This window comes from Sorex araneus, chromosome 3 (assembly GCF_027595985.1).
Source record: "Sorex araneus isolate mSorAra2 chromosome 3, mSorAra2.pri, whole genome shotgun sequence".
Lineage (NCBI taxonomy): Eukaryota > Metazoa > Chordata > Mammalia > Eulipotyphla > Soricidae > Sorex > Sorex araneus.
In genome coordinates this window covers 74,223,429-74,240,897 of record NC_073304.1, presented here as the reverse complement: position 1 = coordinate 74,240,897, position 17,469 = coordinate 74,223,429, and the positions used below count along the sequence as shown (strand labels likewise).

Sequence of the window (17,469 nt, the reverse complement as noted above, 5' to 3'; positions counted from 1 at the left end):
CGACCCGGGTTCAATCCCCGGCATCCCATATGGTCCCCCAAGCACCGCCAGGAGTAATTCCTGAGTGCAAAGCCAGGAATAACCCCCGAGCATCGATGGGTGTGACCCAAAAAGAAAAAAAAAAAACTTAAGAAACCTTAACTCTGCTGTATACTCGGATACAACTAGGAAAAGACACAGCCATACCCATAAGAACTCTTGAATCTCTGAGTCTGGGAAATAGGTCAAAAGGCTGCTGTATGGTGTGCATGTGGGAGGCCTAGGTTTCATCCCAAGTACATCACTGATCCCTCAAGCAATGCTGAGAGCAACTCTGTGCAAAGCTCTGGAGCAGCTCCTGAGCATTGCTAGGTGTGGCCCAAACACATACAAATTTAGGGCCTTGAGGCTAGAAAGATAGTATATGAGTTAATTCAATTTCAGCACCACGTAATGGTCCTCTGCACACTACCAGGATTGATCCAAAGGCACTGCTGGGTGTAGCCAACAAAGAGATATAGTCTAGATTCAACTTTCTGTTTTAACAGGGGCCTCACCAGCGGGGCGGGGGCGGGGGCAGGGAGGCACTCCTGGAGAGAAAAATCTTGCTCAGATAGGAATAGTGGTGTCCTGGGTATCTCCAGGGGTGCTGGGGAAAGAACTCAGGGCCTTGGTCCTCAACTTTCTTTGGACTCAAAAGGACTCCATTCGGAGATCAAGGAACTGAAAATATTTATTGGCTCTGAAATGAGGGAAAAGTAATCAGCAAACTGAGATTTCAAGGAAGATTAATCTATTTATTCCAGCCAGAAATCATGACAGGTTATACTGGGGCCGAAAAACACTGGAAGGCGCTGTGGATATTGCTTCATGTTTACAAGAAAGCACATGTCTTACATGTGTTAAGACCTTGACCAAATGTCCACCTCCACAAAAAATGTCAAAGTGAAGCAGAGGCCAGAGACAGAGGGAGATTGACAAATGCAGCAGGAGCCCCCAACACTCACTTTTCTGCTGTTACTTGAGGCTGAACGAGATCGAGACCGGGAACGTGATCTGGACTCAGATGTAGATCTGGAACCCATTGTGGATCTACCATGAGGGTTGGTAAGAATGTGTGGTTGAGATACATCTCTCTGCTGGGATCTTGGAGGTGAGTGGGACCGAGAGCCTGAGCTGTCCGGAGAGCGAGATCTTGACCTAGAACTGGAGGAGGAAGAGGAGGAGGAACGGCTAGAGGAAGAGTCAGCTGACCGTTTTAATCCGTGGCTAGGCAGAAGGGCAGGAGAAGCCCTCAGGCCTTCCTTCTGTTCCAAAGATGGCTGCTTCAAAGATTCCTCAGTGACCCCTTTGGTTGGTGCTAACTCCTCAATTTTTAGGGAGAGTGGCTGAACAGATTTTTCTGACTCTGTTTCAGTTATCTTCTGAGTTGATTCAGCCAGCGTGCTTGCCTGTACTGCAGGCAGGGCACTTTCTGGCATTTCCTTTACTAAAGATTCTGCTTTGGTGTCTGCAGGACTTGACAAAGGAGGCAGGCTTCCCACCACCTGGATAGTGTGCTGAGATGTTAATACCTCCCTAGCCTCAGCATCTGCATTAGGAGGCGATAACTGAGTGAGAACTGGGGGGGCTGGGCCTTCCATGGGCTCTGCTTCTTCACTCTGCAGTTGGGTTTTTGGTGGTGGAGAAGCAGCTTCCTTGGTAAGTAAAGGTGGGGGAGCCTCCTCCTCACCAGCAGTATGCTCCGGCGGCAGCACCAGAAGGGCCTTCTCCACATCTTCTGTCAACCGAGGGGGAGAAGGAGACTTGGGTTTTTCCTCTAAGTCTTTTGAAGGTTTAGTTTCCTTTCCTTCTTCCTCAGGGGGAGAAGCTGTCTGCATCTCTTTCTCTGGCGGATGTTTGGCCAGATAACTTCTTCTTGCCTCGTCCTGGGACCTTGTCACCCTTCCTCCTCGCTCTAACAGTTCCTGTTCTGGGGATTTTACAGTTTGGGGTTTCTCGTCCATCACTTCTGGTTTTGCTCCGGGCATTTCTGTCCCCGCTTCTACTTTAAACTGTTTTAGGACAGGTGCATCCCTAGATTTTTGTCCTTCATCATCATCTTCCTCCTCTTCCTCCTCTTCTTCCTCTTCCTCTTCCTCCTCTTCATCCTCCTCAGTTTTTATGTTTCGATCTGCTCTGACCCTCAGATTTCTGGAAGGTGCTTCCTGATCTTCCTCCTCTTCAGCAGCCTGGCTGCATTCAGAGAGTTTAGCTGCTCTTGCCTAAAAAACGTGACAATGTTTCCAAATTATTTACTATCAAGAAGGAGAATAAACACCTCACTAGACTAACATGGGAGAGAATCTCAATGAAAAACACTTTGATCAACACAGAACTGAATATAAGGACAACAAAGCATGACTAATAGTGGGACAGGAATGAAAATAAAGTGACCTGGGCTGGAGGAATAGCACAGCGGGTAGGGCGTTTGCCTTGCACACAGCCGACCCAGGTTTGAATCCCAGCATCCCATATGGTCCCCTGAGCATCACCAGAGGTGATTCCTGAGTGCAGAGCCAGGAGTAACCCCTGTGCATTGCTGGGTGTGACCCAAAAAGCAAAAATAAATAAATAAATAAAGTGACCAAAGAGAATACAATAATGCTGTCCTTTTTTTGTTTTGTTTTGTTTCAAGCTTTAAAAACAAACTTAAACAGGGTTTGCAGAAAAAGTACAGGAAATAGGGCATATGCTGTGCATGCAATCAACTCCTGTACAAACCCCAGTAATGCCAGATGCAGCCCTAAAGGTCTCTGAGCACTGCCAGGGTAGCCGAGGTCAGGTTATGCCCAGCATCAAAGAGCCCCAGCAGCACTACACCCTCAGACTCTTACACTGAACTATTGTTCTGTTTGGCTATGGGAGAGGTCCCGGAGGCCTTTGGATTACTGGCTGGGAAACCCAAAATATAAATATATATAATGTCTAGAAAATGGGGGGCTATGATCACTGAATATGATTATCATCATTTTGGTCTATTTAATACCCTCCACTTCTTTTTGAGGAGCCACACCAACAGTGCTCAGGGTTATTTGAAGACTCTCTGGTGCCAGGGATTGAACCTGGGCCTCCCAAATACAAAGCATGCACTCAGCCAGTTGAGCTGTCTGCCCACCTCTCCTCATTCAACTACAATTTCACATACACCTTTTTTTTTTGCCTTTTGGGTCATTCCCAGCAATGCTCAGGGATAATTCCTGGCTCTGCAATCAGGAATCACCCCTGGTGGTATACTTCAGGGTACAATATGGGATACTGGGAATCGAACCCAGGTCAGCCACATGCAAGGCAAATGCCTTCATCACTGTACTATTGCTCTGGCCCACACATACACTTCTGTATTCTGCTGACAATGTAGAGTCTTAGAATCTCAAGATTTCAATTGTCATTTCAAAAAAGCGCTTTAGAGACAGGATAGATGGCAAATTCTACTAAGTTCATTAAAATGTAAGTTTCTGGGAGTAGATGGGGAAGGATGGTTTGGACTTGCAGTACTCAGGGACCTGCAGTACTCAGGGATACTCCTGACTCCGTGCATGAGGAGTGCTATTAGCAGTGCTCAATGGACCTTGTGTTGCTATGGATCAAACTGGAATGTGTCACGTGCAACAAGGCAAAGACCTTCAAACTCTGTACTACCTCTGCATACCCAAGTTTTGCTTTTTATATACTTACTTATGAATCTGAAGGCAAGGCAGATTAAAAAAAAATTTAATGCTAACGAGAGTGAAACATGGGGGCTAGGTTGAGTACATGCTTTGCAAGAAGAGGCCTGACTTGATCACCAGCAATGCATGGTCCCCTGAGTACTGCAAAGAATGCCCTTTAGCAAAGCTAGGATAGCTCGAGCACCACCAGCTGTGGCCCAAAATCCAAAGAGAAAGATAAATGATATGATGATGGTGGTGAATCTATAAAAACAATACCAAAAACTAATTCTAAGATGTCCAAAGCACTGTCCAAAGGGATGAACATTTTAGGAGGTATACGGAGTTACCTGTCTGACCCTAGTTGATCGTCGCTCTCCTTTCCTTCGTTTCTCATCATCAGATTCACCCTTTTCTTCAGAAATAGAGCTTTTTCCTATTAAGTGAAAATAAGTATTAAGTCAAGCATATGACATAAGGACTAATTTAGGGCTGCTTACTAAAATTCAATCAACTGAGACATATGTACTATAGTTAGTACATTATCTGCTTCAATGTCTCTGGCTTTTACAAGGAAGAAGAAAAAGATATTTTAAAAAAAAGAAAAGAAGAGAAAAGAGAAGAAAAGAAAAGAAAGGAAAAGAAGAGAAAAAAGAAAAGAAAAAAAAGAAAAGAGAAAAGAAAAGAAAAAAGAAGAGAGGAGAGGAGAGGAGAGGAGAGGAGAGGAGAGGAGAGGAGAAGAGAAGAGAAAAGAAAAGAAAAGAGAAAAAGAAAAAGGCCTGTCAGGGGCCAGAAAGATACAGTGGGTAGGGCACCTGCCCTGCACATGGTCAAGCTCAGTTGTATACCCAGCACCACATATAGTCACCTAAGCCCATCAGGACTAATCCTTGTGCACTACGCCAGGTGTCCCTCCCTTCATATCCCCCATAAAAGCCCTGTTAGGGTTATTTATGAGGCAAGTACAGTGCAAACTGTAGCCTGAGTTTCAGGAGGATTAAATTTAAAAAGTAAGGGTTTTACTGATTATTCCTGCTATAGCGCAGTGGGTAGGGCATTCGCCTTGCACGTGGCTGACCCAGGTTCGATTCCCCCGCCCCTCTTAGAGAGCTCAGCAAGCTACTGAGAGTATCTTGCCTGCACGGCAGAGCTTGGCAAGCTATCTGTGGCCTATTCGATATGCCAAAAACAGTAACAAGTCTCACAATGGAGACGTTACTAGTGCCTGCTCGATCAAATCAATGAGCAATAGGAATACAGACAGAATTGTTAAATTCCTGCTATACACATCTAAAACATTTTTGTGTATCTCAAAATCAACTCAGATATTACAAATAAATATAAAATGATTTTCAGAGACTTCAAACTTTCAGACAGGAATGTAAAAATACAAAGGGCAGGGGCTGGACAATAGTATAGCGGGTAGGGCGTTTGCCTTGCATGCGGCTGACCCGGGTTCGATTCCCAGCATCCCATAAGGTTCCCTGAGCACTGCCAGGAATAATTCCTGAGTGCAAAGCCAGGAGTAACTCCTGTGCATCGCAGGGTATGACCCAAAAAGCAAAAGAAAAAAAAAAGGGCAATTACTCATGTAAAATGTCACACTAGGTTGATAATACAGGTAAGTTATCATATATGCAGCCAAGCCAGCTCTGATCCTTAGCACCACGTATGACCTGGTGTACTACTGGATGTGGCCAAACCATCGCCCTACTCAGCCAAAAAAAATTTTAACATGACCACAGGTTGGCGTCCCTTTTCATCAGATGACCAATTACCTTAAATGATGGGGTGTCTGTTGGTTTGGTTTCTGGGCCACACCCAGTGATGCTCAGGACTTTCTCCTGACTCTGTATTCAGGAATCACTACTGGTGGTACTCTGGAGACCATATGGGATGCTGGGGATCAAACCCAGGTCAGCAAGGCAAGTGCTTGTACTTTGTACTATTGTACTATTCCTTCAGCCCCTAAATGGTAGTTTTAAGGAACTTAAAGTTCTAGGAAGTCCTTTTACTTCAAGCCCAGGCAGGAGAAATGGATCGATCTCCAGTACTGAATGGTCCCTTGGGAACTGAGTATAAAGTATTTCCTGAGCACTGAAAAACCAAAAAAACCAAAACCAAAACAAGGTTTCATAAATGGGCCTTTTCAATTGTATTTTACATACTGGGAATTCAAGATTTTTTTCAATTTTTTTTTTCTTAGGGAAACTAAGTTCATGTAAAAACTAAAAAAAAGTCACATATATTCCACTGAAGATAAATATGGGAAAATCACTTTAAGAATTTGGGTACTGGGGGGCTGGAGCGATAGCACAGCGTGTAGGGCGTTTGCCTTGCATGTGACCAACCCGGGTTTGATTCCTAGCATCCCATATGGTCCCCCGAGCACCGCCAGGAGTAATTCCTGAGTGCAGAGCCAGGAGTAACCCCTGAGCATCATCAGGTATGACCCAAAAAAGTAAAAAAATAAGAAAAAAAAAAGAATTTGCGTATAGCTTGCACTTTGTATGTAGGAGTTCTGGGGTGGATCTTCAACACCACATGGTTCTCCAAATATCAACTAGACTAACCCCTAAGCACACCTAGCCAAGAGTAGCCCCAAGCACGAAACAAAAAAGTGTAATAAATTGGGTTCAATGTTTTGACAAATGAAGAAAGGGGGTGAACTAAAGATGTTTACCAGTATTAAATAGTGGTTTTCTACTATTACAATATTTCAAAGTTGTATGCAAATATTAGTAAGAGTTTAGAATGACACCCTAAAGATAATTTTATCCAAGACACTTACTAGAATGGGCTTACTTTTAAGCAGTGTACAAAAAATTCAAGGGCTACAGCAATATAGTGGGTAGGGCATTTGCTTTGCACACAGCCAACCCTGTTCAACCTTCCACATTCCACATGGTCCCCCGAGTCTGCCAGGACTAGATTCTTAAGCACAGGGTTAAGGATAAGCCCTGAGCATTGCTGGGTGCTGGTAATTCCCAAAACAAAAGACAAAAAAAATTAAATTACCCACAAAACAATGGGCTTTTAAAACTTTTTTCTTTTGTAACCCCTTCTTGCCAAGAAATTTTCATGTGACCTCAGGTATATGGAATAGGTATGTAGGGGCTGGATACGGTGCCTGCCTTGCACACAGCTGATTTGGGTTCAATCCCCAGCATCCTATATGGTCCCCCCAGCATTACCATGTTAATTCCCAAGTGCAGAGCCAGGAATAACCCTTAAGCATCGCCAGGTATGTCCTCTGTGCCCCAAAAAGGGCAAATATATAAAACATTACTGATAAGAAATCATAAACCTATTTTATTTATGGAGGGGTGGGGTGTTGGGACATCCCTAGTGCTCTCTAGAGGCTACTCCTAGCTCCGTGCTGAGGGATGAGCCCTGGCAGTGCTCAGAGGACTATACGTGCATGTGGTGCTGGGGACTTGAATGAGGGTCGAAGCTGATGCAATTGTGTGCAAGGCAAATGCTGTATTAGTGTTCAAGCCCCCTTATAAACTTACTTTGTAAAAAGATTTTTCATAATCTCTGCATTCAGTTACATGGTTACATATGGAGGCAAAACTCAGTTTAAGAAGCTAGTTTCTGGGGCTGGAGTGATAGCACAGCGGGTAGGGCGTTTGCCTTGCACGCGGCCAACCCGGGTTCGAATCCCAGCATCCCATATGGTCCCCTGAGCACCGCCAGGGGTAATTCCTGAGTGCAGAGCCAGGAGTAACCCCTGTGCATCGCCAGGTGTGACCCAAAAAAAGCAAAAAAAAAAATAAAAAATAAAAATAAATAAAAGCTGTTAATGGTTTAAAAAAAAAAAGAAGCTAGTTTCTAACCTAATAAAGCAGGTGGCATGAGCTCTAATCAAGGTGTTCTCTCATATTTATAAAAAGTCTAAAAACCAATATAAAATCTCTGCTTGCGTTTTTTAAAAAAGGGGGTTGTAGAGTGAGAGAGTACAGCAGGTAAGGCACTTGCCTTGCACATAATTGACCTGGGTTTGATCCCTGGCACCACATATGGTCTCCCAAATCACATCCACCCAGGAATGATCCTTGAGCACAGTGCCAGGAGTAAACCTTGAACTGCCAGATGTGGGCCCCACTCCCCATCACAAAGAAGCATAAACAATAAACATAAAACAAAAACATACAACAAACTAGATGGGAGGTGGGAGGGTGATGGGAGGGAAACTGGGGACACTGGTGCTGGGAAATGTACAATGGTGGAGGGATGGATGTTGGAACACTGGATGACTGAAACCTAACCATGAACAGCTCTAACAGCTTCCCCCGCCCCCTGCTTTTTGGGTCACACCTGGCAATACTCAGTGGTTACTCCTGGTTCTGCACTCAGGAATTACTCCTGGTGGTCCTTGGGGGACCATATGGGATGCCGAGGACCGAACCCAGGTCAGCAGCATGCAAGGCAAATGCCTGCCCACTGTACTATCGCTCCAGCCCCATGAACAGCTTTTTAAGTACCTATATCACAGTGATTCGTGCCTATATCACAGTGATTCAATAATAAATAAATGAAAAAATTAAAACAAAACAACAACAAAAAAAACCAAACTAGAAGTTGTAAATTTTTACTCAAAGATCATCTGTATAGGGGCCAGAGAAATAGTACAGTGAGTAGAACACTTATCTTGCACATGACTGACTTGGATTTGATCCGCTACACCCCATATGGTCCCCTGAACCCATCAGGAGTGATTTCTAAGCTCAGAGCCAAGAGTAACCCCTGAGCAACACCACGTGTGGCCCAAAAACAAAAAAATCAAAACAAAGCAATTCACTTATTTAATAGACTCTCTGTGTATAAGCCACTTCATGTCGAGTCAGTTAGTAACAAGTTACATTTTGAGTACGTGCATAGCATCAATGGTCAGAATAAACAGTGATAGGCCAGACTCTTCAGAAGATAATGGACGAATAATCTGTGAAATTAATAGCTTTGGTAGGAATATTAATTTCATAGTTAAATTAGCTATAATAGGTCAAGTCATAAAAATGAGTGACAGACAGTACAGCCTTGCAAATGGCTGACCCAGGTTTGATCCCTGGCACCATATATGTTATCCCAAGCCCCTGGTCCCTGAGAACAGAACCAGAAATAAGCCCTGAGTACTACTGAATGTGGACCCCAAACAAAAAGTAAGACTATGGAACAAGAGATAGATAATACAGTGGGTAGGGCTCTTGTTTTGCATGCAGCCAACCCAGGTGCAATCCTCTGAATATGATCCCCTGAATACAACCAGCAGTAATTCCTGAGCATAGAACACTTCCTGAGCACCAGGAAGTTATGGCCCAAGCCCCACCCCCTCACCCCCAACTACCCAAAAACAAAAATAGAGTAAACTAAAAGACTGCTTTCCATAAATTTTAAGGTTCTTTGCAAATATGAGGAAGACTGATTTGTTATGGTTAAAAAAAGAAGAAAAGGCAGAGGGTAAGGGGAGGGATGAACAGATAGAGCATATAGGATTTTTAAAGCAATGAAGCTAATCTGTCTGACACTATAGTGATGGCGATACTGATGATCTAACATTAGTTAAATCTAACATCCAAACATCAAGAGCCAACATTGGACCAGGAAGAGCTCAATGAGCTGGAGTACATACTTTGTATAAGTGAGGCCAGAGTCCTACGCTGTACTATCACTCTGGCCTCTATCTATACTATTTGTCACTTAAAACATACCAGGCTGAGGGGCCAGAGTGAGAGTCCACAGGTAGGGCATTTGCCTTGCATGCGGCCAACTTGGGTTCAATCCCCAGCATCCCATATATCCCCCGAGCACTGCCAGGAGTAACTCCTGAATGCAGAGCCAGGAGCAACCCCTGAGCATCGCTGGGTGTGACCCAAATAAAGAGAAAAAAAAAAAAAACCATACCAGGCTGAGGCCAAATCGATACTAAGTGGGTGGGGCGTTTGCCTTGCATTTGACCGATCCACGTTCAATCCTGGCATCCCATATAGTCACCCAAGCACTGCCAGGAGTAATTCCTGAGTGCAGAGCCAGGAGTAACTCCCAGGAGTTACTCCCAGGAGCATTCCCAGGAGTGACCCAAAAAGCCAAAACAAACAAAAAACATACCAGATCCAGATAGATAGCACAGTGGGTAAGGCACTTGCTTGCCTTGGAGATGGTTGACCAGGGTTCAAATCCTAACAACCCATAAGGTCCCCCCGCTGAACACAGGCAGGAGTGATTGCTGAGTGCAAAGCCAGAGCATTGCCAGGTATGGTCCAAAAACAAACAAACAAAAAAACCAAAAAAGCTTAAAAATACAAAAAAAAATCTTTGGGCTGTGGATGTAGCTTAATGATAAAGCACAGCTTTTGCACATGTGAGGTCCTGGGTTGACTTCTGGTACCATATACACATACATACAATCATACATACAGACACACCAAAAGCATATCACCTCTGTTAAGTTTAATATGCAATTGTCTAATAAATTTCACAAAGTGTTAACTTCAAATATATTCTGGCATGCACATCTGTACATAGCAGTAATCTGTTTTTGGTTGGGAGGGGTGGGTGGGTCGATCACACCTGGCAATGCTCAGGGGTTACTCCTGGATCTGCACTCAAGAATCACTCTTGATGGTGTTCAGAGGACAATATGGAAAGCTGGGGATAGAACCCAGGTCAGCTGTATGCAAGGTTAACACTGTACTAGCTGTACTAGCTCTCCAGCCCCTATAAGGGAATTCCATAAAAGTCTACATATAAACATTCTATAGGGGCCATCCATGGCAACTGGATGTGCCGGCCTGATAATTTCGTGTTTGCACAGGTGGGAGACGCAGGACTGCTCAGGGCTAGCAGGTCCACCCCTGTGGTGTCCACACAATTAGGCAACACTCCTAGAGTGTGTGCATGTATGTAGGGGGTGTTGGGAGGATGTACATGATGCTGGGGACCAAACCCATGGCCTTGTTTGTACATTTGCTCTACCATCTCTCTCTCTCTCTCTCTCTCTCTCTCTCTCACAAACACACACACACACCCCTTTTGCTGTGGGGAGTGCTCAAGGCTGTCCTCCCCACCAAAAGGTGGTTCAAAATATTCTCTAATTTGCACTTCAGATTTTATATATGTGTATGTGTGTAAATATATACACATAACCACCTATAAGACAAAAGGGTGAATTAATTTACTTATTTTGGTTTGAAGGCCACACCCAGCAGTGCTCAGGAATACTCCTGATGGGACTGAGAGAGGGGATACCACCTGGTGGGGTGCTGGGGTTGGAATCTAGATTGGCCACGTGCAAGGCAAGCACTTTCCCTGCTGTACTATCACTCCAGCCCCTAAAAGGCTGCATTTGTAACTTTGCTTAATGTATCATGCAATGCTGGGTGTTCAGAAATTTTAGTAACATGAAAAAAATTAATCTTCCCTGAACACACTGTATTAAAAGACCTGCAATTTGTAACAAAAAATAACCTGCTCCAGGCTAAAGAGACAGTATAGCAGGTAAAGTACTGGTCTTAAACGTCACTGACCTGGGTTCCATCCCCAGCACCCTATATTACCCAAGTCTGCTGGGAGTGATCCCTTAGTGCAGTCAGGAGTAAACCTTGAGTACTGCAAGATATGTCCCGAAAACAAAAACAAACCAAACTTCTGCCCTGTCTCTTTGCATAGCAGACAATGCAACTGTAAATACTTAGGCAATAACTTGTTTAATCCCCCTATCTTTGCTGGACTGGCCATTTCCTTAGAGTAGATACTTGTGTCTTCCTCTGCTGTATTCCTAATGTGCATATAACAGGCATCTGATACCAGTCTGGTGAATGAATTATTGCAGTTATTGCAGCAGATGCACAGTTGAAGGTTTGACTGGATATACTGGGAGATATGGCTAAAGATGCAACACATACACTTGATGAAGAGACGAACAGTTGCATTTGTTGCTAAATTGAGAAAAAGTAGAGATTTAAAGAGGTACAAATGGAAAGAAATGTCTGACTTTATAAAATACTCTGGAGAGCTTGACATGATATAGACTTTTAAAAAGACATTCTTTCCTTAAAAAATAGACGTCAAATAGAAACGTCACAATTTTCCTAGGGCTTTATGAAGGCTTAGCATGAAAGGAGGTGTAACTATCTCCCCCCACCAACTACGCGAACTGACCTAAAAGCGCAGTGGGGAGGGAGATACGTACTGGGTGAATGTCTGCTGAGCTCCAGGCTGCTCTGAAAGTCAGGAGGCAGCAGGGAAGCCACTCCCTCGGGATGGATCATCTCGTCCTCAGACTCTGCTGAAGCGTCTGCAAAGTACAGATTGGGTTGGGGCAGGGAGGGAGTGAAGGGCTCAGCATGAGGGAATATGTGGAGGAGTGAGGACATGAGGCAAAGTCAGAGATAGAGAATATATGCTACAAAGAGCACTGCACAAAGAAAAAAATCTCCTTAAGAGTAAGTTCTACCTAAAGCAGTTTACTTGTAATTTGGGGCCAGAGGAATAGTACAGTGGGAAGAGTGTTGCCTTACACGTGGCCAATCAAGGTTCAATACCCAGCATCCCATCTGGTCCCCAGGACACTGCCAGGACTATTTCCTGAGTGCACAGCCACGAATAACCCCTAAGCATAGCCAAGACAAAATGAAAATTACTTATAACTCTTCCTCCTCTAGGCAGGAATTCTAAGATGACAGTAAAATATAAGTGTCTTTTTCCCTGACAAAAATAAAAATAGTAAACTCTCTTGGTTCCATAAACTATCAAAGCAATTAAGTCGCATTTTTCAGCCTGGCTTATTCCTAAAATTGCCTAAACAAGCCCATCTACTCTGTGACAGGACTACAAATAAAGAACTCCTTGTAACAAGCAACAGTTTAAGCTTACCTTCATGTTCAGCAGCTTCACGAGCTTCACGTTCCAAACGCTGCCTAAGTAGCTCCTGCTGCTTTTCCAGATACTGCTTTATGAAACTGTTCTGGCTCATTTCCTCGCCAATCTATGTAGAGGACATGGAAAAAGAAAGTCTAGGAAAGCAAACCAGGAAAATGCAAAAAGAAAATTCCATGAAGTAAAGTCTATCCCTCATGTTTGGACCCAAGAAAGAAAAAATATCTGAAGGTCCTTTTCTAAGCTATTCCTATGTCGAGGGCCAAAATAGTCCTATTTGTCACAAAAGATGGCAAAAAGAGAAATCGCCATGAATAATTTTATTATATCCTTCCCCACCAAATGCCAGAGACTAAACCCAAGAGCCTTAAGCATGCAAGGCATAACTAAAACACCAAGCAATGTAATCTTTCCGTTCCTAACCAAAGAGTGATGCACAAACAATTTAAAAATAAAATTAGGGGGGCCGAGTGATAGCACAGCAGGTAGGGCATTTGCCTTGCACGCGGCTGACCCGGATTCGATCCCTGGCATCCCATATGGTTCCCCCCAAGCACCTCGAGGAGTAATTCCTGAGTGCAAAGCCAGGAGTAACCCCTAAGCATCGCTGGGTATGACCCAAAAATAAAAAATAAGTAAATAAATAAATAAAATAGGGGCCGGAGCAACAGTACAGCGGGTAGGACTTTTGCCTTGCATGCGGCCAATCCGGGTTCAATCCCTGGCATCCCATATGGTCCCCCAAGCACCACCAGGAGTTATTCCTGAGCACAGAGCCAGGAGTAACCCCTGAGCATCGATGGGTGTGACTCAAAAAGAAAAATAATAATTAAAATCTAAAATAAAAAAAATTTAAATAGAAATAAAATTAGCTGTTAGGTAAATAAAACAGTGGGTGGGATACTTTGCACAGAGCAGACCCAGGTTCAATCCCCAGCATTCCATATGGTCCCCAGAGCCTATCTAGAGTGATCCCTAACTGTAGAGCCAAAAGTAACTCCTGAGCACTGCTGGGTGTGACCCCAAAACCAAAATAAAGTAAAAATAAGTGAATACTCCTGTGAAATTGTAGATGATATACAATTACACGCAATTTAAATTATCTAAATACAATTCCCAAAAAAATAGAAAAAAGAAAAAGAAGATCATTCTCCACTTATCCAAGACACATTTTGCTGTATCTCCAAAATTCAAGTATGGAACTTAAGACCTAAGGCCAAGAGACTAAGGAACGGGGCTATCAATTTAGCATTTTTTTGTTTTTTTTTGGGGGGGTCATACCCAGAAGTGCTTAGGGAGGGAAACCAGGGATAGAACCTGGGTTGGCCTTGTGCAGAGCAAGCACCCTACCCATTGTACTTTTACTCTGGCCCCTCAATTCAGCCTTTTTTTTGGGGGGGGGGCTGGGAAGGGTCATATCCAGCAATGCTCAGAGTTTACTCCTGGCTCATGCACTCAGGAATCACTCCTGGCAGTGCTTGGGCAACCATATGGGATGCTGGGGATAGAACCCAAGTCAGCCATGTGCAAGGCAAATGCCCTCCCCATTGTACTATCACTCTGGCCCTCAGCTCAGTGTTTAGACAGAGTTCTTAGTCCTGTTTTCTTCAGGTAAGAAGAAATCCTCAGCAACGATACTTAAAATACAGGAACTCAAATAACTGAATGGGCTGAAAGCATGCTTTGCACACACAAGACCCAGGTTCAGTTCTTAGCACTGAGCACCAATGAAAACCACCCTAAAGCATAGAGCCAAGTGTGTCCCCAAACAAAATCCAGGAGTTTAACCCCTTTTTCTACAATTCAGACTATCCTTATCACCCTCCTGCCCTCAGCTTTCTTTGCACCCAAGTCCTCCTCCCGAGAACATTTTTTTTGTTTGGGGTTTGGGCCATATATGTGAGTGTTCAGGTCTTACTCCTGGCTCTATGCTCAGAGATCACTCGTGGCATGGCTTGGATGGGCTGTTTGGGGTGCTGGAGATAGAAGCCAGGTAGCTGCATGCAAGGCAAGTCACTTTACCCACTAATGATTAAGCTAGGCCCCAAGAGAACATTCTTGCTTGGTAAGTACTACTATCAGTACTCTAGAAAAAGGAAAAAATCCAAATACTTTGCATGTTACCAATCAACTTTTTTTTTTTTTTGCCTTTTGGGTCACACCTGGCGATGCACAGGGGTTACTCCTGGCTCTGCACTCAGGAATCACTCCTGGCGGTGCTCAGGGGGCCATATGGGATGCTGGGAATCGAACCCCGGTCGGCCTCGTGCAAGGCAAACGCCCTACCCGCTGTGCTATTGCTCCAGTCCCACCAATCAACTTTCTTAAGCATGGTAAATGCTTATTTTCACCTAAACTAGAAATGAATTTCTGGTACACAATAGATAGTGAGGAAACGTGGGTAGCATATATTAAGAGGATACAGGTATTTGTTACAAATATCCTATGTTAGAGGTTGGGGATATGGTTCAGGGCAGAGTGCTAGGCCTGAATGTGTGTGAATTGGGTTCAATCCCCAGCACCATAAAAAGTAAGTAAGTAAAATAAAAGCCTATGTTAATAAAATTAAAGCTTCAAAAACTAAAATGCAAAAGGAACGTAACCGTAAACTCATTACTTGGTTTCTTTCGCTTGTTAAAATTGTATACTAAACCTCTGTAAGCTGGCTAGATTATGATACTTACAGCTTAACAAGGTGGTAACAAGGGAGTAGGAAGGCACTCTTGTTTTTCCAAGCACCTTGGGACTTCATCTAACACTGGAGCTGCACACCAATGCACTTACAAAGACCTGGATTTTTCGCTGTAAGTGCATGACCCACTGTACAGGGATTTAAAAATGCTAAAGAGGGTCAGAGAGAGTGTACAAGGGTGACGGCACTTGACTTGCATGCAGCCAACCCCAGTTCAATCCCCAGCACTGCAGGAGTGGCAGGAGTGATCCCTGGGCCAGGACAAGATCCTGAGCACTGGGGCCAGAGGAACAGTACAGCAGATAGGGCATTTGCCTTGAACGCAGCTGATCCAGCTTCAATTCCTGGCATCCCATATGTTCCCCTGAGCACAGTCAGGAGCAATTCCCGAAAGCATTGCCAGATGTGACCCAAAAGGCAAGGGAAAAAAATTATCCTGAGCATTGCTGGATATGGTCCAATACCTCCCCCCAATACAAATACACATGTTTGGGACTAGAGAGATAGTATAGCTGGCAGGTTATTTGCCCTGCAAGCAGTGACCCCAGGTAGTCCTCTGACTACTGTTGGGAGTGGCAAAAACAAACAAAAAAAAGGGTATATAACAACAAATAATACACACATATATATATATATAAATACACACTAAAGAATCAGCTCACAGTCTCAAATTTTTTTTAGTATAAAATTTCTTTTGAAGAAATTCTGGTCATTGCAATATATAAAGCAGGTAATTTATTTATTTTGCTTCTTGGGTCACACCTGGCGATGCACAGGGGTTACTCCTGGCTCTGCACTCAGGAATGACTCCTGGCGGTGCTCAGGGAACCATATGGGATGCTGAGAATCTAACCCGGGTCGGCAGCGTGCAAGGCAAACGCCCTACCCGCTGTGCTATTGCTCCAGCCCCCAAAGCAGGTAATTTTTTAACACAACAAGTTAAAAGGAGTGTGAAACACTTCTCTCCTGAGCTTAGCCCTAAGAAGGGCCTTCCAGAGGCTGGAGAAAATGCAGCAGGTAAGGTACCTGCTTTGCATACTGCTTATCTGGGTTTGATCCCTGACACCCTATATGGATGGTCCCCTGAGCCCTGCCTGCAGTGATCCTTGAGAACAGTCAGATCCCTAAGTACTGCAGAATGTAGTCATTAAAAAAAAAAATAAAACCTCAAAAGCAACTCCACAAAACCCCAACATAGTTACAAATTGGCCAACCTTTTCTCCTACTATACATAAGTAAAATGAAGAAACCAAATACTTCAAAATTTAAGCTCCTTGTCTAACAGAGTTATTAGTGGTATTTAGGAGTAAGTCTATAGCAGTTAAGTCCAGTAATGGTAAATGATTTTCAAAGGCTTAAACTTCTGAAAATTCTATGTCAACACAAGTATTCTTGGATCAATATTTTCCTACACTGCCCTTATTGTCTACTTCATTCCTACTTTGCCTAAATCAATGGCAAATAGGGGCTGGAGTGATAGCACAGCGGGTAGGGCGTTTGCCTTGCACGCGGCCGACCCGGGTTCAAATCCCAGCATCCCATATGGTCCCCTGAGCACCGCCAGGAGTAATTCCCGAGTGTAGAACCAGGAGTAACACCTGTGCATTGCCGGGTGTGACCCAAAAACCAAAAAAAAAAAAAAAAAAATCAATGGCAAATAAATGACTTCAGAGATCCGTACTACGTTTAATCTACTAGAGTCACATCTTTCTATACAAACCATGTAAAGTATCAGAAATTAATAGTTGTAAAAAAAAATATTTGTTCTAATTATGTTCTTGTATAAATCCGGGCTTGATTAGAATTCAACTGTCGTGGTATAAAAAAATTTCTGATCCAAGGAACTCAAGAAAATACTAAGTTAACTAAAATAAATAAATACCGTGCCTTCCCCTGGTGTCTGTACATCCAAATGGCCCACCCATCTAATGAACCTTTCTTACCTGGGAATTTGGCTGGAATGCAGCATGGGGTGTTGAATGTTTCTGTAAATTTTCTAGCATTAGGGCCTGGTACAGAGAAGGGCAAAAGTCACACACCAGTGGGGGAAAGGAAACCAACACTCTCCCAACCAATCTCTTTTATTAAATGCACCCAGCAACCAAACACAAACTGTAGTCCTTTTCCAGGGACCTACAACCTTTATCAAGACTGTTCTGTTCATCTACTGAAGATAGGGAGCCAGGGTCACACCTCCCAAGCATGAGTGACCCACCTGTGTCACCAAATCAA

The 17,469-nt window shown here is 43.8% G+C and overlaps 1 protein-coding gene across 5 annotated transcripts in view; it reads right to left on the bottom strand.

The window, feature by feature from the left end:
* The window catches only part of ACIN1 (apoptotic chromatin condensation inducer 1), a 43,853-nt gene that overhangs the window by 24,906 nt on the left and 1,478 nt on the right, over positions 1-17,469 (bottom strand). For 4 of the 5 annotated variants that reach the window (XM_055130071.1, XM_055130073.1, XM_055130070.1 and 1 more), the window contains exons 2-6: positions 17,181-17,246; positions 12,543-12,654; positions 11,860-11,964; positions 4,019-4,104; positions 987-2,243 (exon numbers count right to left, since the gene is read on the bottom strand). In XM_055130071.1, the coding sequence (XP_054986046.1) occupies positions 987-2,243; positions 4,019-4,104; positions 11,860-11,964; positions 12,543-12,654; positions 17,181-17,246 (1,626 nt within the window). The remainder of the gene's footprint in view (positions 1-986; positions 2,244-4,018; positions 4,105-11,859; positions 11,965-12,542; positions 12,655-17,180; positions 17,247-17,469) is intronic. The other variant, XM_055130072.1, reaches the window with a different exon arrangement.